General features: G+C 40.5%; 1 protein-coding gene across 1 annotated transcript in view; it reads right to left on the bottom strand.

Annotated features, from left to right (window-relative positions):
- The window catches only part of gpc3 (glypican 3), a gene marked incomplete at its 5' end in the record, with an annotated part of 266616 nt that overhangs the window by 68357 nt on the left and 179529 nt on the right, over positions 1 to 18730 (bottom strand). The window contains 1 exon segment of the mRNA XM_014025434.1: positions 12776 to 12887. Within this exon segment, the coding sequence (XP_013880888.1) occupies positions 12776 to 12887 (112 nt within the window).

The raw sequence follows: 18730 nt of genomic DNA, 5'->3' as shown, positions 1-18730 counted from the left end.
CCGGCCCGCCGCGACCGGGGAGTCTGGGCCCTCCGGAGGACCCGGCCTGTCGTTTTGGACACAGCCATAGACTTGATTTTTAAAAACTCACTGTGCAGAATGTAGCTAAAATGCTTCCTTGTCATTTGGTTGCAAACGTTCAGAATTTAGCAAAATTGCAAAATTTGTCATTTTTCTTGTAAATGTGAGTCACCAACTGCCCTCCATCATTGCAGTTCAGTGAAATACCTTGACTCTTCACGTGTTTTTAAATTCTTAAGTCTGGAAGGAAAACATGTGGCGCGCTGACAATGAACGAGCCCCCCCATCCTGCACGGTTCATCAGAGGTTTACACCAGGTGTCACACATACCTTAAAAGAACCCTCATGGCTTGTTCCTGCTCACACATACAGCAGCTACCAGTTTTCCTCCATACAGAGCAGTCATACCTCACACACATAAACCAAGGAGGGCGAGAGGACAGAGGCCCTGAGGGGGGTGTATTAAATAAGGCTTTAAAAGCCCTCAGTAAATAACATCAAACGAAGGTAAGCCTCTTTGACTGGAGCAGCCATAATGACTAGGTTAGCGAGTGTTCGTTTACAAAACAGCAGGCCCGGTCTGACACCTACAGTGTCTTATTAGTCAGACTGTGAGCGCGGCCGCACACTGGCCTCATCTTGTGGCAGCTTCCTCTTCATCTCTGCTGTAAAAGACGACACCAACAACTGCTTCATTCATGGATTTCAGCGAGCTGCTTCATGTTAAAGCCTATACATCACTGCTTTATATGAGCTGTAACATGAATCAGCCATGGTTTTATCCCTACGCGTGTAAAAGACAGATCACTGCGAGCGTGCAGATAAAAAACTGCGGCAGCTTAAGTGTGTGATTTATACGATGGAAGCGTGCTCTCTGTGCGAGCGTGCACGTTGTCAGATGTGCACGTACGACATCCAAGGCTCCCGGCAACTTGGAGGAAGTGAGACTGCGTGATGGAATTTGTGGCGCTCGGGATCTGGTTTATTTTCCGCCCTGGATTCCTGTCCTACCTGCAGGATTTTCCCAGGTTCTGGCTTCAATTAGTCTGGGAAGCTGCTGGGAGAAGTGGGGGTGGGGTGGGGGGTGGGGGTGACAGCGCTGGAGTGTGTCACACACAGCTCAGCACAGCTGTGGAGATGGAAGGAGAGGCGTCAAACATGCCGAGATTTAAAAAAATTGATGGACGAAAAAAAGCTGAAAGATTGGATGGAGTTAAAATAATAAAAGCTCTGGCATCCAGTCAGTGAACAATTTGTTACTTTGGATTCAAGTATTGGTTCCAGTCCTTCTCTGCCCTCCTTTCTGTCTCATCCTTTTCAAATAAAGTTCACTTGTCCAGAAAAATGATATATCATAATATTTATATAATGAAAGTAAAATTACTTAAAGGAATGCACATCACAAAAGTTTGAAGCCAAGATGACCTGTTTTTTAGCACTCAGAGTGTGTGCTGTGGAATGACACTCAGCTACTACCACACCAGCCTTTAGCTAAATAACTAAAACTGAATAGGCATTTTTGTGTTTGCTATAGTTGATTATCTGTGGCAGCCATCTTGAATCAGGCAGACTCCAAGTTTTAATCAGTCGTACATGTACATTTGTTATTAATTAAAATGTTTTTGTTTGTGTTTGCATGGGTTCATTTGTCTGTCCAGTTATAAAAAATGTCAAGAAACACAAAAACAAAAACTTTTATTTAAACTTTCAGAAAGGAATCAATGGGTTACAACTCCAACTGATTAAACTGTGTAGACAACTCAATTTAAAATGGCTATAACTCTGTTATGATTTGTGTCTGTGTTAATGTTTTATTTTAGTTTTCTGTCTTGTCATCTGTTTTCTTCCTCCTGTCTGCCTTTGCTCCAGCCCCGCCCACTCTCACCTGCTCCTCATGTTTCTCTCCCAGGTGTTTCCTGTTTGTGCTCGTTAGTCTCACCTTTATATTCTGAGTCTTGTCTTCACTTCCCTGTTGGATCATTGTGCTGTTCACAGCCTGTATGTTTGTTGCCTTGTCTTGCCTAGCTACATACACAAAGTTAGTTTTTGAGCTGCCCTGTCAGTATTTTTTTGTTTTATTAAATCCTTGTTTTTGCCTTTTTGAAGCTGCCTTGCACCCTGGATTCATTCTTTTTGCCAATTCATAACATAACTCAAGTCAGTTTAATCCAGGCGTTCTGAACAGTTTCAACCTAGGAGCCCAACTTGTTGAATTTAAAGTGGCACAAGGTCCATTCAGACATTAACAATGTACTGATCAAAGTGATAATTGATCTAACTTTTGATTTAATTTATTAACTAAATGAAATGCACTTACAGACATACCTGCCAACATTTGTTGGTGGCAATTAGGGACACCTAAATTATATTAGCATGCACCGGCAACATGAAGTGATCCTAGTAGGGCCCAGATGCTTTCCCCCCAGAAAATGTAGAAACAAACTACTCAAACTATGCATTTTCAAGCCATTTGGAGAGCACTTTTCTAGAGTTGATTAAAACAAAATTTTTTTCAATATTTATTGAAAGGTGATTTACTAGTCTTTGAGATTAACTTAACCTGAGATTAAAGGCACTACTTGAAATTTGTTCTACTGGTGTGTTTGCATTTGTTTGGGCTGAGCAGCTCCTTCAGTCGGAGACTTAAACATCCTCGCTGCAGGATGGAGCGCTTCCGTAGGTCATTCATTCCAACTGCAGTTAGACTGTATAACACATCACGATGTTATCAGTTACTTGGACAATTCACCTACAATGTTTATGTGCATCTTCACATACATTTCATTTATTTACAGTATACTGTACTCTAATGTTATCTGTATATAGTGTTTGTTGATGTAAATGTATACTGTGATGGACTTGCGACCTGTCCAGGGTGTACCCTGCCCCTCGCACTGTGACTGCTGGATATGGGCACCAGTGACCCACGCGACCCTAAAAAGGAAGAAGCGTGTACAGAAAATGGATGGATGGGTGGATGTTGATGTACAGTATATGTTTGTGATTGATGTATGTATGTATGTATATATATATATAATGTATATGAGTATATGTGCATTGTTATATTATGTGTATAGTGTTTTTTACTTTCCTTTCATTTATCTTTCTTCTTTATTTTATGTCACCCTCTCCTGTTTTGAGCTGCAGCAACGTGCAAAGTTCCCCACTGCGGGATCAATAAAGTTTTATCTTATCTTATCTTATCTTATTACACACTGAACAGCAAGTTTGGTGTGTCCAATTCCCAACTTATAATCTGAGCACAAACTGATTAACTATGAATATTACCCGTTGGAGTAAATGTTTTTATTTTTTTTTTTTTTTTTGTTCGCAAAATTCTCATGAATCAGTAGCTGGAGTTTAAAGACACATCAGAAAAGGATTATAAAATATACATCTACAACTAATGAACTGTTGGAGTCAATCAATACAAGCTGGTAACTACAGCTAATTGGCATTTATCAACACATCAGTGACCACTCTACTGATGGTGACCACTCTAATATGATGTTGGTAGGTGATGTGTATTCTTTTGCGCTTGTTTTGTTCAGTGCTGTTATTTTTAAGGTTTGACCATAAAGGCTATAAGTCCATCATTTCCCAACATAAAGGTGTACATCTTTCAACTGTGAAGTGGCGTTTTGTCAAATTGTTTCCAATAGTTTGTACTTTATCTCTCACAACATCAGTCATAGTAAATACAGTATGGAAAAAGAGACAAAAGTCTTTGTCCAGATGACTCCCTTTGTTTAGTTTGTCGCAGTTTTATTAATGGATCAATGTCTGTGTTTTTGCACAAATGTACAGTATGTATGTGGAGAATAGATAAACTGTGCTTTTGTTAGTGCACCAGGTAAGTAAGCTTTTAGTCTGACTTTATTCACTGATCAGGCAGACTAATGCGTTCTACAGCCTCAGCACTATGAGCACACTACCTCTATAAGAATACATTTGTGTTGCAAAAGTTTCTAGATTGTATTCTAGCTAACGTGGCATTCTTTCACACCAGTATGTTGTTTCTGAGAGTTATTTTTAGAAGCCTGCAAAACAATAATACAAAAACTTGCACTCCTTTAGACAATGGCTATTGACTATTTTTCAATACTCTGTGTTGACTGATGTCACAACATCTCTCCAAACTTTGGTATGAAAAACAGTAATATACTGTACATTTCTACAAGGAATGCTAAGAGTTAATTACTTTACGAGAGTTTTGTTGCAGTTGTGTAGTGGTTCATCAGATATTTTGCTAACAGACAAACAAACAAGTGCATGCACTCACACACACGTTTGTTCTTCTATCCTCATGGAGACTTTGCATTGACTTCCATTCATTTACTGGTAATTTCTACAGCCCTTACCCAAAGCCTAACCTGACTGGTACATACCTGACCTTAAACCTAATCTAAACTCAGTTCACACCTTAGTCTGACCCTAACCCACCAATTGTATTTCCTCCAATGGGGACAGGGCTTTTGTTTCCATAAGGAACAGTGGGTCCTCACCAGGCTGTGTGTACTGGGAAAATGGTCAAAAATCATCCCCACCGGGTAGCAGAAGCATGCACACACACACTCAGAGACATGATCACCCGCTTTTCATGTTGAGCCCTATTCTAAATGCTGCTCTCTAAAGAGTGCTGTGTAGCTAAAAGTGGGGCTGTTTGAATATTCCCAGGAGGACTTACCCCCCAAATGGCAAACTCATCTGACAAATGAGACGCTCTGTAATCAAAGGCCAATCACATAATTGCACTATTTTGCCACTAGCCCCAGCATCTCCTGCCAGATTAGCTGCTCAGAGGAGAAACTTGATCCTCTGGGAAGTTAAACAGATGTTCAGGAAAACAAACCGATCCCATCAGAACATGCACATATCTTCAAAATAAAATGTTCTGAATTAAGCACATATGCGTCTGCACACAGGAACTTCACGTACAATCAAATTAGCGAAAAGCATGTTCACACTCAGGAACGCAGTAAAGGATTCTTTTGATTCAACATCTGAGCACGTTGGATTAAAGTCGTCTACCAGCTTTAACTACACAGACAGGACAGCACACAGACAGGACAGCACACAGACAGGACAGCACAGAGACGGGACAGCACAGAGACGGGACAGCACAGAGACAGGACAGCACAGAGACAGGACAGCACAGAGACAGGACAGCACAGAGATGGGACAGCACAGAGACGGGACAGCACAGAGACAGGACAGCACACAGTGAATTTGTGCAACAAATTCCTGTGGCCATGCAAGAGATGGCCATAGAGCAAAAACATTGTGCTCCTTACAGTCCGGCACTGTTTAAAGATTGCGAGAGAAGAAGTGTTAAACAAAGGGGAGAGCCATTTCTCCTCACTCATTTATTATGTGCAGAGGCTTGGCCGAGGCTCAGTGATGACATCAACTGCTTCGGGCGTGAGAAAACGTTGCTTTACAAGCTGAGGCGACCGGCTCACAGTCTTTTGCTTCTCATGGTGTTGAGTTTAGGCTCGTAGAGGCACAAAGGCAAGGGTCTCCCTGCCAAATCGGTCCGTGTATCTGCGGACAATCTGATCAGCACTGACATCGTGAGAAATGACACATTTCCGCTGTTTGGTTGCGTTTTACAGGGTCATCATCGACGAAGCACCGAGGAGTGCAAGAATGAAGCAGCAGAGGGATTAAAGCTGGAAGGAAGTAGATACTTTGGAGGGGTCTCGTATCCCCTCAGAAGTGTAAACCCCTTGTTTAATGGTACAGTCTTGCACATTTTGGTGTGGGAATGATTCGAGGTTTGAAAGCGTGTCAGGAATATTGACAGACCTATTGATTTTGTTCTCTGTTTTAGCCAAAAGGGGAATATTAGATTATTCAAATAAAACATGTGCAAAGAATAAAGGCAAAATCATGAGAGGATGTTTGCATACATGTCAAGTTGTACAAATTGTCAGTATACTAGTACAAGGATTTTCCCCTATTTTGCAGGGTATACGGACGTATAAAGCAATCTCACGTACTCAACTTCAAATTTATTTTACATCTCAGAGCCTGTAGGCCGTTTAGAAAGCAAGATTAAATAATCGTCTCCCAACCCGCTCTGCCCGATCACCTCATGTCCTGTCCCCCGACCCCTGTGTGTGAGTAATGTGCTTTTTTTCTGAAAATTGTGTATTTTTGAGGGTCATGATACATGTAAACACCTGAAGGGGTTGACGTGTCTGGTTTGAAAACCTCAGGGTTTCATCAGAAGATGTTTCTTTGAACTTCAGCGTGCACCGGGGATGTTCACACCTCAGGAGAGTCAGCTCCTCTACGTCAGAGGCCATGGTTTTCAACAGGGAAAAAGATGGAATGTTGTCTTTGGTTAGGAGATGAGTCTAGATGGATGGATGAAGTGAGAGACTGGGATCTCATGTGCAGTAACAAGAATGTTGTTTCAGTCTTTTGTGATGAAGAAGGAACTGAGCTGAAAGGCAAAATGCTTTATTTATTGGCCTATCTTTGTTCCAACCTTCACCTGTGGTCACGTCATAAAGCAAGACTGGAAGAATAAAGATCTAAGTATAAGCAAATGAAACAAATTTACTTTGTTTGGAGACAAACCACCTTCACCTTCCTGTTGTCTCCACACAACACTGGATTATTTCAATACATATCAATCTCTTTGGACATTTATCCATATACCGACCTTCAAAAATCCATAGTATGTGGGAAAATCCATGTAATTTACAGACCATCTATACAACTTGACATGTATAAAGTCCATCTTGTGCGCACACATACACACTATTAGTTATGTATGTTTTTTTCTTCTCACAAGGAAGGGCAGTACATAGACTTTCTAAAAGGTAATTATTTTAACCCATACAGAAGTCAGGACCCATGGGATCCACCAAGAGTTTAAGTAGAATTCTCTGTTAAGAAGAAAGAAGTCTGGGTTTCTTTTCTGGATCTGTTACCTTTGCAAACAGGTAAAAGGAAGAAAATGCCTTAGATTGATGGACAGACAGGTAAAAAAGCTTTGGATTGTACTTAATATGACAAAGAACAATAGGGTAATCTTGCATCTCTGAACATTTCATAAAATCAGATAAATCACTTGGGCAACAGCAATAAACTAAAAATCACAATTTCTCAAACCAGTGTGGCACCCTGCTGGTGGGCTTCGAGAAACATCACAAGTCTCTGACTCCTGGCCTGCCCTTGTACGCAGACCAGAACATGAAAGTAATTATCTACGAGCCGCTCTCTCACATCAGAAGCTTAATTAGTTCATTTGCTTTTAGCCCCACTTCATCTGGAGCTGGTGGTCTTTCAACTGGGAGGGAGGCGGAGACCTTGTAAAACTGCTTTTAACTAAACATCACTTTCTTTGGTGCCCTCAGAGGATGTTTACAACATGGAGTCTGGAAGCAAAGCAGGCAGTGAAACACAAGTGGACAGTCAATAAACACTTAGCGGGATTATAAAGCATTTTTATTATAAAGCATTTATTATTATAAAGCATTTGCTTCTCTGGTGACATGCTACATCATATTTTCCTCTAAGTAGAAACAGACTTGGTGACAAACCGAAGGGGGAAAAATAAGACCTCGGCAAGGGCCGGGCCATCACGCACACCTTGGCATGGATTCCACAAATCCATGGAGCTCTGATGAAACATCATTCATTCAAAAGACATCTTCTTTTTACTGATGCTGGAGGAGAGCTCAGATTCACAAGTCCTTCATCCGTCACAAAAGAATACTGTATGTAAGCCCAGCTTTTATGACTTGTGAGGTTTATGGAGCAGTCCCAGTTTTAAACTCAATATTTGTGTCTGTTGGTTTTCTCCAACAACCAGGTGTGTAAAGAAGATGAAATCACCAGGAGATATAATGTGACAGATTTCGGAAGTGAAAGACATTTATTTATTTATTTATTTATTTATTTATTTATTTATTTATTTATTTATTTATTTATTTATTTATTTATTTATTTATTTATTTATTTATTTATTTGTGTGACAGATGAAAGCAGTTCATAAAGACGAGTCACGGTGAAGTCTGGCCAAAACTCTTGTTCAGTGTGACTCCCTGTTAATGATCACTCATGAACTCATGGGAACAAATCACCCAATCATCAAAGAAGTGAGTGCTGTGTGAAAATTTCATCATCTGGTTGGTGCTTTACCCTGAAACATCTGCAGTGATTTTCAATGTATTTGGTCTCTGGAGAGAAGATCCCACTGCAGGTTTTATATTACGCATTATCAGCACAATGGAACAAGTTGGCACTGGTGCCTCGCAGCAAGAAGGTCTCAGGTTCCAAACTTGGATTTTTGTAGGATCGTGCATGACCTGTGAATGGTCTTGCATGACATGTGAATGTATGAAGTTTTACTGGGCATGTAGAGTGTAGTGTGGGTGCATGAAAATGTCTTGAGGACATAAAAAATGCAACAAAAAATTTTTTGGGAAGTGCCTCCAAACCATAGAACGTTTTCAACATTTGCTGGTTCAGGCTTTGAGGTCATGGAGGTCCAAGGTTACATACACAAGGTACACGTTATCTGTTTACCCCCTTGAGTTTCAAAACTTTTCAATAATCTTTGACCCATTTCTTTTGGAAATGGTAAATGAACTATGGACTGGATATAGCGCCTTTCTTCATAACCAGGAGGCTCAAAGACTTTTACCCAACAATCTGTGCCCTCATTTACCCATCCACACACGTGCTCATTCAAAGAGACTAATGAAATCACAATCACACACTGATGGGACACACATCACAGGCAGTCAGCATTCAGTGTCTTGCATAGGGACACTTCAACATGTGACTGAATAGCGGTGGAATCGAACCGCCAACTCTCGAATTAGAGGAACAACTGCCCTAACAACGGAACCACATCTGCCCCAAAACATTGGTGCCATATTCAACACATTTGTTCAATTGTGTTTTTTAATCTGTATGCTTTTTAATCCATATTTCACTTTTGGTGGAGGACAGCCCCAAAACCAAAGGAGGACATCATGTTCATTTTATTGAATATTAATGTGAAGAAAATCCTGCTTGAGTTTGAGTTGGATTTCTGCTGAAGCTGGATCTTCAATAGATCTGAGATGGATGAGCAAACAATCTGAGGGAAAAATTATTTTTTAATTACTGCAAAAGAGAAGTACTTGAGGCCCTGTGATGGACTTGGGACCTGTCCAGGGTGTACCCCGCCCCTCGCACTGTGACTGCTGGATATGGGCACCAGTGACCCACGCAACACTGAAAAGGAAGAAGCGTGTACAGAAAAAGGATGGATGGAGAAGTACTTGAATGATCTGGCTGGGTCTGATAAGGCTGTTTGTGATATTTGGCCATGCTGTTCCAGGGAGTCTGCTTCTATATGAACCTCTCCGTAATGACCTCAGGGCTAATCTGAACCAGGCTGGACTTTAGTGTCCAGCACACCAAGCCTCTTCACCTCCAATGAGATAGCCGAATGTCTCCAACTTTGGTGAACTGACTGATGAACTGTACCTAATCAAGGCATTACAAATAAAATGTTGGCAGAAAAATCCTGGTTAAACAGCCGAGACACCCTTGATATCATCATTCTGATTTGCAGCAAGTAGGAATGTGCGATATGGCAAAAATTTCATATCACGATATACATTATGATGGGTGGCGGTAATGATATATATCACGATACAAAACTTATAATATAAAATAAATAAATCACACATTAATTGAGTGGAATGTATAAATATGCACAGGTAAAAATAAATAGACCTTAAAATCTCCTTTTTTAAGGGACACTAAAGTCTCTAATAAAAATCTAAATTTAAGGGAGACCTACCTGGTTGGTCTCCCAGCACTGAGCTGGGAGCACTGACTTCACCTGCACTAACTGTCGCCTCGCTGCGTCACCATGTGCCGCGGCGCGCGCTCCTCCCGCTGCAGGCGCACCGTCACATAAACATGTAAACAGTGGTCCGGATAAGTTATGGTTTTTTTCCACCTCTTCATTTGCGCTCTCAGCCACGCTGCTTCCCACTTCCTCTGTTTTGACTCCAGCCGGTTAAGTCATCAAAAAGAACTGTGCGGTTGGCCGGTAGACTACAGATCTCTATCATAGGACAAATTTATACAGTTTCTACCGTAAATCGTTTATATCACACATTCCTAGCAGTAAGAAAGAAATGACTGACATTTATTCTGACCAAAATCTTAATATCTAACAGAACCACAAGGAATGTAAACAAACACATTAGAAACAAAAGCAGCACTCTTTGTATTCTCACCCCTCACACTTATTCTGTTTATAGTTTGTTTTTGAGTTAATCTTTAGCTTAAAATGTTACCCTGTGTTTAAATGATTGTTGTCTCTGTTCAGAATGGATGAAGTGTTTCACATATTTTATTCTTTTCATTTTGTTCGATTTTATCGAAAAAAAAAGATGATTCAAGATGGCCACCACTGCTGAAAGACATGAGCCAACTTTATATTCATCTATTTTGCCCATTGTACTGTTGATTATGTTGTTGGATGGTAATCACCAACTGGCGACCTTCTTGCCACATCATTAAGCTCCATCCATCTGCAGGGGCTGATAGATCCATCTACAGCAGGGGTGTCCAAACAACGGCCCACGGACCAACTGCGGCCCGCGGTCCAGTTTTTATTGGTCCGTAGCAAATTCTGAAAATATAACTGAATATGGCCCGCACAACAAATTTGAGCTCATCTCCATTGCACTTCTCAGTTTCAACACTGGATGGAGCCAGCCACAGAAACAAAACTATAGAGAAGAAGAGAAGAAGAACCTTTTTGTGACTGAGACACTCCGTTTGAGTCTTCTGAAATGGCGGTGCCGAAGAAACGAAAAATAGCAAGTGAGTGTAGGAGATTTCAAATACTGTGGGAAAATGAGTATTTTTCAAAGAATCAATGGAAAGTGTGTATGTTTGATTTGCAATGACGATGTAGCTGTGATGAAAGAATATAATGTCCGTCGACATTATGAGACCAAACAGAGCTACACCTCGTACACTGGTGCCGAACGAACACAGAAAGTCAAGCAAATGGCAGCTAGCCTTAAACTCAACAGCTGTTTTTTTCGTGCTAACAAAATACAGGACAATGCCACAACAGCAAGTTATGAAGTTGCTAAACTTATTGCCCAGCACGGCAAACCGTTTTCAGATGGTGGTTTCATAAAGCAGTGTCTCATCAAAGTCACAGATTTCAACAATGTGAGCTTATCCAGAAATACGGTGGTGCAGAGAATTGAGGACTTGTCGGCTAACTTGAAACTTCAGCTGGAAGACAAAGCTTGTGCTTTTGATTTTTACTCGATAGCATGCGATGAGAGCACGGATGCCACAGACACTGCGCAACTGTTAATTTTTTTGCGGGGAGTAGATGATAATTTTTGCTTTACGGAGGAGCTGATTGACACGATGAGCCTAAAAGGCACAACGACAGGAAAAGATATTTTTGAAGCTGTGTCAGAGGCAGTTGAAAAGATGGGGCTTAAATGGGACAAGCTCTGTGGAATAACAACGGATGGAGCTCCGTCCACGATGGGCGAGCGCAAAGGAATGGCATCGTTGGTGTGCGCCAAGGTAAAAGAGAGCGGAGGTGAGGCTGTTAGGATGCACTGTATAATCCACCATATGTAAACAAACATTTTCTCAGTTAAATCAGAACAAAAGCAGACTGAGAACCAGAATGACTGATAGCCGTCTCTGTGAAGTCCTTCGTGTCTCAACCACCAAACTTTCTCCTAACATGTCAGCCATCCTTCAATCCAAAGGACAGCATCACTGCTCCCACTGAGTGCAATGTTCTTCACATAGGTGAGTTAGAAATACACACATTATTGATGTATCAATATGTCACTTCTAGTGTGTGGCCCGGTCCTTTGTTTATTTTTCTGTACTTGGCTCTCACTAAAAAAAAAGTTTGGACACCCCTGATCTCCAGGCTGGTAGATCAATCTGTGAAGGCTCATAGATCCATCTACAGGTTTTCAACCTAACCTAACCCCCGGGTTCCACACACACAAACCCATTTTTTAACTTAACACGAAAATGTTCTTTATATCAGTGGTAGATTTTAAATTTGATTCAATGCAACAAAATAAACCTATTTATGGGTGAACAATGTCCTGCCCCTGAGCTGTTGCTTTAGGTTGTGGTCCCCTGAGCAATGTATCAATATCTCAAAATAAACTGCTTTAAAACTACCATTGGCCTTAAACTACATCATCTGGAAGCATTCAGGATTCAAGACGTACCACAACTCATCAGCAAGTAAAACTCTTTCACTTTTACTTTTAATAGTATTTCTGTATTATTTATTTCACATTTAGTCAGTTGAACACATCTTTTCAGTGTTTATAAGTGGATGTGTTAAAACACTGTTTCTATGCAGGAAGTACCACATAGAGCTCAGTTATTGTTTGTTAGCAGTGCTCAGCCATAGCTATAAGATGAAGATTGTGATGTTTTTTGTTTAGTTAAAGTTAAACATGAAATGTTGAAGTTAATTACAACTGGCCTTTTGAGGCCCACCATATTGCTCATGTAGCACTCTGTGAAAATGATTTTGATGAAGATAAAAGATTTTTCGGAGCACAAAACATTTTTCATACACCTGTCCAGTCAGAGATGAAGAGGTAGAACTAAAACCTTCACACCCCCTCTGAGGGGGAAAACCATTTTTGTTTCTTGTTAAATAAATATTTCCCCAACAGATTCTCATCAAGTCATTTGAATCCAAAGTGAGGCTCACCTGGTTGATGTGTTTGAGTTTATCGATGATCTGGCTGATGACTGGCTCCAGGGGTTTGTTGTTCTTAGTTTCTGAGGCAGGAAGAACCCGTTTTAGGCCAGGACCAGAAAACCTGAGGGGGGAGAAAGCAATGCTTCATGGTACTGAATAATGCTGAGAAGATTCAGTGATTAGAGAAGAAACTCGGTGTGTGAAGGACGAAATGCTTCATCACTCCAAAGGTGGTGTTTATCACCATCTAGTGTTGGCAGAGCAAACGACAGGAGAACCCATCACAGCTCCAACTAAAGAAGCAAATGAAAAATTAGCTAAAAGATTTTTTCCCCAGAAACCAGTATTTAAAAGAAGATTTGATGATTGCATCAAAACAGAATTGATCAAACTCACCAGACTCCATTAGTATTCCTTTGTAGTATTTTAATACTATTTATACAGTAAATATTATGCCTTTATTTTCCAAAGATCAGACAAAATCCTTACATGAGTTAAATTATTATGCAAAGTATAGCTGGTAATTAATTTTATGCATATTAACCTGCCAATTTGTGCCTTTTTAATCATCAGTGTTAATGTATCTCTGTCCTGCTGGAGATCCCAGGGTATATTTAAGTATATTTGAGTATATTTAGGTACAAGTGGCCTGCAGGCAAGTGCTCACACGCCTTCATGTGTAACTGAGGAAACGCTGCTCTGTTGACACTTGTGTGTGTTATTAGGAGGAGGAGCTGCTGCATCCAAGAGGTGGATCCCTCCCCTTTAGTCTTTCATGTTGAGGCTATCCTGCAAATGTTTTATTTTTTATTTTTTTAGTTCTCTGCGTGCCAGGAGTTAACCCCTTCCCACCCACATTATCACAGCTCTGAGGATGAGACACGTGTTTACAGCTGGCACCGAGGTGCAGCTATAACAAAACACTGAAACACTTTCAGGAAACACAGCTAGAAATGTTAAGAACACAAGAGCATAGAGAAAACGACAACAAAAAATAATTTAAAAAATATAACGATAAAAGCAAATGCCAACACCATAAAGTAACCCTTTTATTATCAGCCATCTTAGATTTGTAAATACAGTATATATAAATAAGCTTTATCTATAAATTAAAGATCTTAAGAGCATTCTCAGTCAAAACCCACTAAAGATAAACTGAAGACCCTAAATCCACAAATTCTTCACTGCTGATAGACATCTTCATCAACTAGCTCTAGTGCTCTTCAAATCACTGGATGGTAAAACGCTAACTGTTAGCTCATCGCCCTTTTCCTAAAATAAAGTAAAACAAAAGTCACAACTGCCCAGTTTGTCCATTTGAATATATGTGTCCTCAGCAGCTTCATTCACGTTTGTCCTATCTGCAGTCCACATCATAGCCAATAGCCACTTTTCCAAGATATTTCCATGAAATGGTCATACAGACCGATCTGTCTTTAAGCTCCCTCATCACAAGTGAAGTTAACCAGTTCCTACTCACCTGTACACCTTCAGAACCATCTGAACCCAGCAGTGTGGAACTAAAAGAGGCGTGGAGCAGATCTCAGCTGGGCTGAAGTGGACCATGATGCATTTAATGTGTGACAGATGTCTGTCTTGTATCAAACACAAAATAAACTGAATTAACTCACTTTGGTGATCCTGTGGGTCAATATTTTTAAACTAACTACAAAGTTGTTGTTCTGCGTAGGCCTGTCACGATAACAAATTTTGCTGGGCGATTAATTGTCTCAAAATTTATTGCGATAAACGATAATATTGCCTGGTGACCGTTTTACAACTAATAATTATATAAGCATAATATGTAAGTGTAATAAATCAATAAACTTTCATTTTTAAAAGAATGTTTAACAAAGTGGACTCTCAGTCTCTAATAAAAAATGCACTTGAATAAAAAAAATAAAACAAAGAACAACAAAATGTAAATTAAACACCACACACTACTAAGACAGTAAATAAACAATAAGCAAACTACACAGCCTGGTGAGGACCCACTGTTTCTTATGGGGACATAAGCCCAGTTCACATCCCATGTAAAGTGTAGGCTAGGTTTAGGGTCAAATGGTAATAGGAAATACTGGTAAATGAATGAAAGTCAATGCAAAGTCCCCATGAGGATAGAAGAACAAACGTGTCTGTGTGTGTGTGTGAGGAGGGGACAGTCAGAGCGCTGCGGGGAGGAAATCAGACAGTTCAGAGTTTTCCTCAGGAGTTGTTGGGACAGCTACAGGCTTTTTGGGTGTTTTGTTAAAACACAAATGGTGTGTTTATGTTTCCTGTTATTTTTGGGAGCTACAGGTAAAGTCTTGACGAGTTTGTCGCGGGTCTGGGGGAGTTTCAGCCCCCACCCCTTCTCACCTCTTCACCTCTCTCTCTCTCTGTCTCTTTCTCTCTCTCTCTCTCTCTGTCTCACTCCGTCTCTCTCTCCCTCCCTCCCTCCGCAGCGAAATCCAGGCTCTAGTTCTCCGACACTTCTGCAGCCGCGTTCTGCTTTGAAGCGTTTATTTAGCAACGAGCTATCACGCTAAAGCGAGAGTTGACTCCTCCCACACTAAGAAAACAGGAGGGGAGGGGTCAGCTGAGCTCTTGTGTAGCGGAGCACAGAGAGGGAGAGAGACGAAGTAAACAAACAAGCAGGAAAATGAAACTTATCGCCGTCTTTTTTTTACCGACCTCAAAAAAAGTTATCGTGCAATTAATTGATTTATTGACTATCACGACAGGCCTAGTTCTGCGTCATCTTTAATATTCCCTCAGTAATAAATCTGGATGGATTTCATTTAAATTTATGAAAATCGATTCACAGGGCATGAAATCGATTTTTTCACCCTTGTGTGTGATGAAGCTGAGGCACATTTCTATAGATGGCGTCACTCATAGCTTGCCATAAGTTTACATCCAGTTGACATTCAGCGCTAACGTTAGATTCTGACAAGTTGTCTGGGGCAAAACTAATAAACTCAGGAATCACTAACATTACCAGCCGACTGTCCACAGAACTTAAAGATAACAGAGACCATGGTGACTTTTGTTTGCAAAGATTTGTGTTTGTAGGCGGTAGCAGAAAAATGAAGCAGCAGCTCGTTTAGGTGCTCCAACCAAAACGATGGTATGTAAACATCTCAAACTGTTCTCCTCCACATGTATAAATACATGAAAGATGAAATTCTGACAAAAATGTTTAGTTTTGTTACCAATATTATTATCTTGATGAAATTCACAGTATTGCAGTTGTGTCATGTTTTTTCTTTTATGCTTTAATAATTTTTATTGAACATAACAGAAGGTAACAGAAGCATTACAAACATAACATTTTCAAACACTCAAAATGAGTGGGCAGAAGTACACCTATATTATCCCACCCCTTCTCCTGCAACATTAATGCATCACTTCTTGTTCATCAAGAAAATTATTATTAATTTCTTAAAAATGAATGCATCCAACAACACTGTCATTTGCAAATACATTTTCACTTAAAACCTTTAAAACTTGATTAAACTGTTTAATTTACAAGTTTGCCCTTAAAACCTGTTGTTTATGATGAAGAGGAAAAAATAAAGTGAATCTGTATTTTGCAACACAGTTGAACCATTTACATTATTTAAGAGCAAATTGAATTGAACTGAATCGATTTAGAGAATTGGTCATGATACTCAGCCCTAGTCAGTTCATTATCATTTTTTGGGTCACGGCACTGCATTGTTTTCTTTTGTTTTCCACGTTAGCCTGCCCTGCTCTGACGCTACCTCCCTTGGAGGCTCAGAGGGGCATCAGAGGCAGACTGTCTTCTACCCCACTTGCCGCCTCCATGTTTTTTCTGAATGATTCAGGAGGAACAGAACACAAGTCAGTCCCAGACTGAGCTGTATTCTGAAAGAGGCTTATGTTCCACAAAAAAAAAACATGAGTGCAGAGGGGATGACACGTTCTGAGCACTCTCATTGGCTGTAGGCTTTGACTTTTTGGGCATCAAATCGATGGGTGTGGCCTAACACCTGAAAATCTCTACTTTTTCTTCAACACGGCAGACAAAAGCAGTGCCCTTATTGCTGACAGAACCCTAATCCATGTCCAGCTCCATTCCATCACTTATGATGGATTCCCAGATACTTGAACTCTTCCTCCTGAGGCAAAGATTCATCCCCGACTGGGAGGAAGCATTTTTCCTTTTCCCAAGGAGAAGCTGACTTTTATTCCAGCTGCTTTACAGTCAGTTATGAACCACTCAGCACCAACAGAACCATATCATCTGCAAGACAAAAGATGAGACCTTGAGATTTCTAAACCAGACACACTCCTCTGGGATTAAGATCCTGTCCATAAAGACCACAAACAGGAACTGTAGATGAAGGGAATCCCAAGCAGAGTTCAACCTGCACCCTCCTGCCGAGGATGAGGGTGCAACTGAAAGGTTTTTTGCCTTATTGTCATTTTTTCGTTAAAGTCTAATAAATTTGTGTGTTTTTGTTTTAGTCTTTTGAAATGTTTTATTTTTCTTTACTGAAAAGTTTTCTGTTTAGACACAAATCTTTTGAACATTTTTGCACATCAGTGCCAACATTAACAAACATCAAGACTGACACATTGTGTTTGGAGCTGCTGCAGAGAACAGTGTGATGGTGATAAATGAAGGTCAAGTTGCAGCATAAACACTGTCCACTTCACTGCTGCAAATGATGGAAAAATAAAAGAGCAGTGGCCTTAAGTAGATTCATTTATTTTTGTAAATGAAAAAATGGTGGGATAAAACAAAAGTCTCAACATGTGAGTTCATCGTTTACTCTCAATCAGCACTGATCTGACACACAAATCACACACATAGTCATACACACGCCAAATTATATTTCCATCCTTATTAGTACAGTGTTTCCATTTGATCCTGTAGCCTAACCCAGACCTTTACCTAACCCCCAACCCCTTCATGCAGAGGCTGCACTGCGTAGAGGCGTGTCCCCTAGGTGGTGTTTAGAGAAGTCCTGCTGTGTGGGGGTGCATCTGAATAAACTGAAAGGTTACAACAGCCGGCAGGTGGGGCTCATTAGACTTGGTAGGCAACCCAGCTAGGAGAAGGAAAACTCTGACTTAAAACCTGGGCATCGTCAACACCCATTAGCCGTCTACGTTTGGTGGATGGCAAGTTGACAAATATTTTAAATAAAATTAGTGGATAAGTAACCGTCCACAATACCCAGCAAAAAGGGATTCGAAAATCTCCAGGGACTCAGAGCCTTGGGTGTGGGTGCCATAGGTGCCTCTGGCCTGTAAGAGAGCCAGGCTATGCTGCTTTAGTATGGTGGGTTTGAGTTCAAGTTGGGGTGGCAAGAGCAATGCTCACCCATTTGCAACGAATGGCCTGCCTGAGCATCACAGGTTCCATCAGAACAACGGTGAGGTTTGAAGAATCGGGGGGGCAGCGGGGAGTAGCTTGGTCAAACTGACCAGGACGCACTTATACTTTTTAAATATAGAAATTAATTTTAGTCATAACTTAAGACAGGAAGGTGCTAGCTGCATGTAATTTGAATGGCATACATTTGGAGTGACATGTAACAATTTGGCTTGGTCAAAACAGCTCTAACCAGCCTGTAAAATGATCACTAAAAATCAATATGAATATGAATATTAGTCATAACTTGAGACAAGAAGATGCTAAGCGACACAAAATTTGAAGTCAATAAATTATGTTTACATGTTCACAATAACTTTTGAGTTATTGTTCTGTTTTAAACTGTACATAGACAGTCAATAAATATTATTATGACCCCCCACACGTGAAGCGTAAGCGGGAGTCATAGTTTTTTCGTACGTTTTTTTTCTTTTTTTTCAGTGCTTTTTGGTCAAACCGTAGCACAAAAACGGCTGCACCGATCAACATGAAATTTGGCAGGACTGTACTGCGCCAGCCAACGGTTTTACTATAGACCCGATATTTGAGGAGGGGGCTCCTTTCAAATAGGGGGTGTC

This window comes from Austrofundulus limnaeus, unplaced genomic scaffold (assembly GCF_001266775.1).
Source record: "Austrofundulus limnaeus strain Quisiro unplaced genomic scaffold, Austrofundulus_limnaeus-1.0 Scaffold475, whole genome shotgun sequence".
Lineage (NCBI taxonomy): Eukaryota > Metazoa > Chordata > Actinopteri > Cyprinodontiformes > Rivulidae > Austrofundulus > Austrofundulus limnaeus.
This window is presented reverse-complemented; position numbering and strand designations above follow the sequence as displayed.